Source organism: Coptis chinensis, chromosome 1 (genome assembly GCF_015680905.1).
Source record: "Coptis chinensis isolate HL-2020 chromosome 1, ASM1568090v1, whole genome shotgun sequence".
Lineage (NCBI taxonomy): Eukaryota > Viridiplantae > Streptophyta > Magnoliopsida > Ranunculales > Ranunculaceae > Coptis > Coptis chinensis.
In genome coordinates this window covers 52,288,415-52,295,209 of record NC_141456.1, presented here as the reverse complement: position 1 = coordinate 52,295,209, position 6,795 = coordinate 52,288,415, and the positions used below count along the sequence as shown (strand labels likewise).

Genomic DNA, 6,795 nt, shown 5'->3' with positions numbered 1-6,795 from the left:
AGGTGTTGATGATGATTTTATGATTAACATGGAGCTGGTGGTTCAATCGGAAACACCAGTCATATGTGAACCACAATTCCATGGGGAACAAGTTTTATATGAAGCCACTGCACTGGAGGAAGAAAACATAGAAGCTGACCTTTCAGAAACTAAAAATGACTTCTTTGATGATGAGCTTATACAACAACACAACATTCCAGCAACAATACTACCACTGCAAGTTTTAACTAGATCTCAGAGCAAACATCATCAACAACAACATAGTTCCAGTAACAAAGGGAAGGGTAAGAACAAAGGTTTTGGGAGGAAGGGAAAACATAAACATTAGATATGTCGAAGCTCACTGTATGGAATGTACGAGGACTCAATGACCTCTATAAAGCTAGATATTTGAATAAGTTCAGAAGGGAGAATAATTTATGCCTTTTTGCTATGGTGGAGACGAAAGTTAAGATAGAAAAGTTCCAGCTCATCAGTAACATTTGCTGTCCATTATGGTCTTTTGTTAATAACTACAATAGTTGTGATAGTGGTAGAATATGGATATCTTGGGATCCTGGAGTTATAGCACTGCTGAAAATCAAGGAGACATACCAACTTATACACTGTAAGATTGATCTTCTCCCTATTTTGAAATCCTTCTTTTTTATTGTGGTGTATGCAAGTAATAATTATGTAGTTCGATCCTGGCTATGGAAGGATGTGTGTAATATTCACAATGGCATACAAGGTGAGTGGTATGCTGCAGGGGATTTTAACAATGTTCTATATTCATTTGAATGGATTGGTGGAGAGGCAGTGCATCCAAGGGAAACCACCCCTTTCAGGGATTGTCTTGTTACATCTGAGCTGTATGAACTTCATGCAACTGGAGCATTCTATACATGGACAAATTTTGCAAGGAAGTGGTCCAAAATTGATCGTTGTTTGGTCAATAGTTTATGGAGTTCTACATTCTCATACTCTTATGTTGAATTCTTGCCTGCTGGTACTTCTGACCACTCTCCTATTGTTATATCCATTATGAACAGGTTGTTGCTAGCCTTCTTGTCAGGTTCAGTAACTTTTGGAAACTCCATCCAGATTTCATGACAACTTTTCAGAACTGCTGGAATGTGCATGTGTATGGCTGCCCCCTATACATTCTGACTCAGAAACTCAAAATACTGAAAAGCAAATTGAAAAGTTGGGCTAATTTCTTTTGCTCTGACATCTCTAAGAAGACTGAAGCTACAAGAAAGGAGCTCAAGGGTTTATAAAAAGCTCAGCAGAGTAATCCAATGGATATTTTGTTATGTAATAGGAAGAAAGAAGCAAGATTAACTCTTTTTCAGCTTATCATCATGGAAGGAGAGGATCTCAGGCATAGAACTAAATGTGACTGGATGAAATATGGGGATAAATGCAATGAGTTCTTCCATAAGATGCTTAAAGAGAGAAAGGGTAGAAATCTGATCTGGGCTCTAAATGACTGTACTAGTACTAGAAGGGAAGGTCATGGAGATGTCTATGAAGCTTTTCTTTAATACTATAAAACATTATTGGGATAAGATTCCTTAGCTAGTTGTGATCCTAAATTTCTTGAAAGTCTTCACTTTCCTAGGTTCCTGTCTATAACTGAAGCAAAGAATATACTGCAAAATTTTACAGAGGCAGAGATCAAACAAGCTTTGTTTGAGATGGAGGATAATAGGGCCCCAGGGCCTGATGGGTTCAATGCCTTTTTCTTCAAGAAGCACTGGCAATGGGTGAAAGATGAGTTTGTCCAAGCTATTCTCTCTATCTTCTCTCTACACACAGTGCATAAAGGAGTTAACTCAACACACATGTTCGTCATTCTGAAATGTGCAACACCTCAAAGAGTGGAAGAGTTCAGACCTATATCATGCTGCAATGTAATCTGTAAGTGTGTTTCCAAAATGCTCACTAATAAAATGAAGCCTTTCATGCCAGAAATCATCTCCATGCAGCAATCAACTTTCATTCCTAGCAGATCCATTCAGGATAATCTTTTACTAGCACATGAGCTAGTGAGAGGCTACACAAGGACTCATGGGACTAAGAGGTGTTCAATCAAGATAGACATTACCAAAGCATATGATACGGTAAGTTGGAAAACTATTGAGATGGTAATGGAAAGATTCAGGTTCCTAGAAAAGTTCATTGAGTGGACAAAAATGTGTTATTCCTCACATTTCTTCTCTATTCTAGTAAATGGCACAACTTTTTCATGTACCTGATAATGCCATTGTGAGTGATCTCATTTCTGAGGGGAGATGGAATAAGATTATTAACAGTTTGCCTGATAGTGAGCTGAAGAAGAAAATAAAAAGTACTGAGTTGAACCCTCTGCTTACACAAGACTAAGTCATTTGGACTCTAACAGTATCTGGTAGATTCACTGTCCAATCAACATATTATGCTCTTAAATAGATCCGAAATAAGGTAAAGTGGTACAGGTTGATATGGGGCACCATAATTCTTTCAAAACATTCCTTTACAGGGTGGTAGCTCTTTGCAAATCGCTTACCTACCCAGGATAGGTTGGTCAAGAGGAAGGTTCTATCTCAATCGTCTTGTAGCTTCTGTAACTCTTCAAGAGAGCACTCAAAGCATTTATTTTTCGATTGGCACTTTACCAAAGGAGTTTGGGCAAAAGTGAAAAGGTGGATGGGTTTGAACAGCCAGGTTCAAGCATCAACATCAGAATGGTACAACCTTTTGAGGCTATGTCGATCCTCTTCAATGGAATCCGAAATTATAAAGGTAATAGTTTGTGCTACTGTATATGCCATATGGATAGAAAGGAGCTCGAGGAGATTCCAGCATAAACAACACACTGAGGATCAAGTTTATAACAAAGTCAAGAAGGAGATGAAGCTCTACTTGCAAACTGTGCTGACGGAAATTCCTGAGTCGGTGGTAGCGAGAGTGTTGATTGACATGATTGGTATACAAGTGTCCTTCACATACAAGGATCCTAGCTGGTGTTCTTGGCTCATGCCTAAACGAGGTGAGCTTATGGTTAACACTGATGGCTCTGTCACTGAGGAATCAAATGGTTTTGGAGGGGCTATTAGGGATGAAACAGGAGCAGTAAAGTTAGCTTTCACGGGAAGTTTAACAAAGAAGTCAGTGATGACACAAGAGCTCTCAGCCATTGAAGTGGGTATGCAGGGTGTGCTAAGTATTGAAGTTAAGAAGGTAACCATTGCATTTGACTCTATGTGTGATGTTCGGGCTATCAATGGAATGGAGAAGCCCCCTTTGTATTGCCTTAATATTGTGGCTGCCATAAACTCCTTGAAAGCTCAGTTTGAACTTGTTGAGTTCAAACATGTGTATAGGGAAACCAACCGAGTAACTGATTACTTGTCAAAACTATGTAATGCACTGCATGACTCTATTCTGTATTTTCTTCTTCTAGTTGATGTGGGCTTTGATAAGCTTGTAAACGAGGACGCACAAGGGAAAATGTTTCTAAGATTATAATTAATACAGGTTGAGGTCTGCCTAACCTCTAGCTTCTTCAAAAAAAAAGAAGTCAGGTGATTTATGAAACTTTTATGAGAAAACTAGAGAAAGAGATAAAGGTAGAGGATTAATCCTACTCATGCAAAGTCTAACTACATATCTTTTAGAAAAATGATCACTACCATCTCTAATCCGTTTTTGGTTCATAGACAAACCCGAAAACGGACTTGAGTATCGATCCCTAGCAAGATGTACTCATCTCTGAGTCCATCTTACCAGCATAAGGAGTTGAACTGATATTTCATCTCTGAAATATCCTTTCATCTCTTGGTTTCATCCTACATCAACTTTGTCAAAATCGGTCGAATTCACGGGGACTCACGCGTCGCGACTTGATGTCACCTAGGTCGCAAGACGCTGAAGCTTATCTCGAGCTCCAGGCTCCGAACTTGGTTGGACACTACCATTTTGGGGTATGATGTCAAATGATTCCTAAGTTCCTAAGTAGTGATTCTGGACTCCAAAAATATGTAGCCTGATCCTCACATGAGCATCATTAATGCTCCCCTTGGGATGGTTTTAGCTCATGTTCATGGGATTGAAATGATTATGCAAATTTGGCTATGCTATGTTAATAAAACAATAGAATAAGAGGAATGAAAGACCTGATTTTTACTTGAAGAACAAAAACTTTTATTTGAAGAACAAAGCTTACTCCATTAACACTATTACAAGAAAACTTTAAGATTTTTTTCTAAAATTGAAAACACATGCATGAATATGGAATGAATTCTCCTAATTCCAAAAGCAATACATATGAGAGCATTCTCTCATTTCCCATGTGAAATCACCTCCCACCAATTACTCATATTTATTACAATCTTATCTTCAAATCTAATCATGCCAAAATTAGCACTATTTTGGCACAAAAAGTCTAGTCAAGGTAATTAATACATGCAAGGTGTCAATTTGTGCCAATAATTTGGCACTTTTATCTTGACTTGCTCCATAATTGATGACTCGTCTCTTCTCGTGGGCTCGCAGAGTGGGTCCACGTGCTGTGTCCAGTGGCGGGTTTGCCAGTCATTTTCTGCAAAATCTGACCTGAGATAGAGCTTGTCGCACTGATCGTTCTGATGGTTTGCTTGCTAAAATTGGAGTCCAGGTTCAAGAAATATAAGCTTTGGAAGTTTGATGCTTTTTTGCACGTAATCCCGTTCTGACCTAATTCCATCCTATTTGAGTCCCCGACTTTAGTCTGGCTTTGTTGAGCTTCACACGGGCTGAATAGGAAGACTTCAGATATATACACTATTCCCATGCTTTAATGCAGGTTTTACCATTATTTTGACATGAACTGCAACAACCTGCAAAAGTACGAAAACATAATTATTTTATGATTATTAAACAGATAATTAATCAAATTGCTATGTCTCTACGGGGTTTAATATTACAGTTTTGGGTGCTTATCACACCACCCCCAAACAACACTTTGCTTGTCCTCAAGCAAAGAAGAGACATTTAACAGATAAATGGCCAAAAATGTGTAGTTCTAAGCTAATTCTCGTTTTGCAGAGTGCGGTTACATTGACCGTATGCAACAAGGCCTTAAACTACTAGGAATTCCTTAGTGGATGAGTTATAGCCTAGTGAGAGTTTTCCAAGGAAGATACTCACAAACTTCATCTATACTACAACAACTCAATAACAAAGGCTTGTTCCCTTAATTAATCTTATACATCTATACATCTCCCTAACGAGGAACGAAGATTAATTCTTTTGAAACTCAACTTAATATGCATACAATAATTAAAATATCTATATATGAACATGCATACAGTGAACTTTACATTGAAATGTACAAGCATGGCCGTTTTTGGATCCGTTTGAGAGCATCCCTATATAGGTTCTCACAGGTATATGTCGAAACACAAATTCGCTCATAATTTTTCCACTCAAATTTTGCTAACTATAGTGTGCAGTGACACACTTTTCCTCACATCTCAATGAGAAACAGAGGAGCCGAGGTCGATCAATCATGTCTACTACTTATTATCACACCATTTTACTCCTAATTGAGCTAGAGGTCTTTATTATGTATTATGGGGCTTAGGTGGTGGTGTAGAAGAAAATTGGAATGGCAAATAAAAAATGACAAGTATGAGGGAATAAGGTCTTCAACATATTTACACTAGAGAAATCCTTATTTTATTTTCCTGCTTCTACATGAGTTTCCATACTTTGCTCTTTTAAGCTTTCGGACTCCTTTTGATTAATTTTGGTTTTTGAGGAGTTCTAACTTTGATTTTTCTTTTGATTTTTGGAAACATATTTTTATTTTTCTTTCCTTTTCTTTCTAAACCAAGTAACTGATTTTTATTTTGGGACAAATCTTCATCTTTGTTTTTCCATATTTCACCCTATTTCTCATACTCATCATTTAGGTGGGTTTATTTTATTTGGGTTTAATAGATGGGTAATAATTATTGGTGAAAGTGAAAGGTCTGATGAAATATTTAGTGGGGCGACTAGCGGTAAAATTTGTAACATGTATGAATTTTTGGCTATACATATGTCTGTAATAATGCGAAACTTTCTCAAGGACATTTCGGTAATATCGACATTGCATGTAATTTATATGGTGAAATTATTAGTATTTACTTGTTTAATTTATTTGGTTAGTTATACAAATATTTTAGGCTATATTACTGTTTGAGTTATGTATCACCTGTTACATTAGTAGGCCTATTCAATTGCATTGGGCCTGTTCTTTGTATTAGGCTTGTTATACTATTTTGGGCCTATTATTTATTTTGGGGATTGTTGGGTATGTTAGTTGTTTTGGGCATGTTTAATTAATACTTGCTGGACCACTTGATTGTAACTAGGCAAAGTGCTTTATTTTGGGTTTTGGATTCAACCGTATAAATGCCTTTTGAGAGGGATAGATTGGTTTTCACTTTTCATTTGATGTGCAGGAGGTGTGCGACTCATAGCTTGGTTTATCATGCATGCATCTTAGGTAAGATGCTAGGTGTTGTGACCTAATTTATAAAGCAAACGAAATAAACTCAAAAGGGTATAAACTTTAAAAAAGTGAAGATAAGAAAGTTCTGATTACATTTATGTATGCTGAAGATGCAAGAAAATGTACGACATAATTCGTATTAACAAATGACAGAAGTGTATTAACAAGCTTAATTCGAGTCGATAATTTTATTGGAGCATTGGAATTCAATTTCCAAATTTCGAGAAGCTCCAAAATTCCTAAACACAATATTAAATTCCTATACACACACTGAAAGTTCAGTTAAAATTCGT

General features: G+C 37.0%; 1 protein-coding gene across 1 annotated transcript; it reads left to right on the top strand.

The window, feature by feature from the left end:
- Positions 1–330: 330 nt before the first annotated feature.
- On the top strand, positions 331–2,367 carry LOC147524498 (uncharacterized). Its single transcript, XM_086575125.1, has 4 exons — positions 331–1,031; positions 1,304–1,494; positions 1,624–2,105; positions 2,272–2,367. Exons 1-4 carry the CDS (start codon positions 331–333, stop codon positions 2,365–2,367), a joined length of 1,470 nt encoding a protein of 489 aa, XP_086431251.1.
- Positions 2,368–6,795: the final 4,428 nt, after the last annotated feature.

Coding starts and splice junctions, on each gene's coding strand:
- LOC147524498 (XM_086575125.1), top strand. CDS start 331: ATGTCGAAGCTCACTGTATGGAATGTACGAGGACTCAATGACCTCTAT. Junction 1,495..1,623: donor TACTAGTACTAGAAGGGAAG/GTCATGGAGATG, acceptor CTATAACTGAAG/CAAAGAATATACTGCAAAAT. Junction 2,106..2,271: donor TTACCAAAGCATATGATACG/GTAAGTTGGAAA, acceptor CTCATTTCTGAG/GGGAGATGGAATAAGATTAT.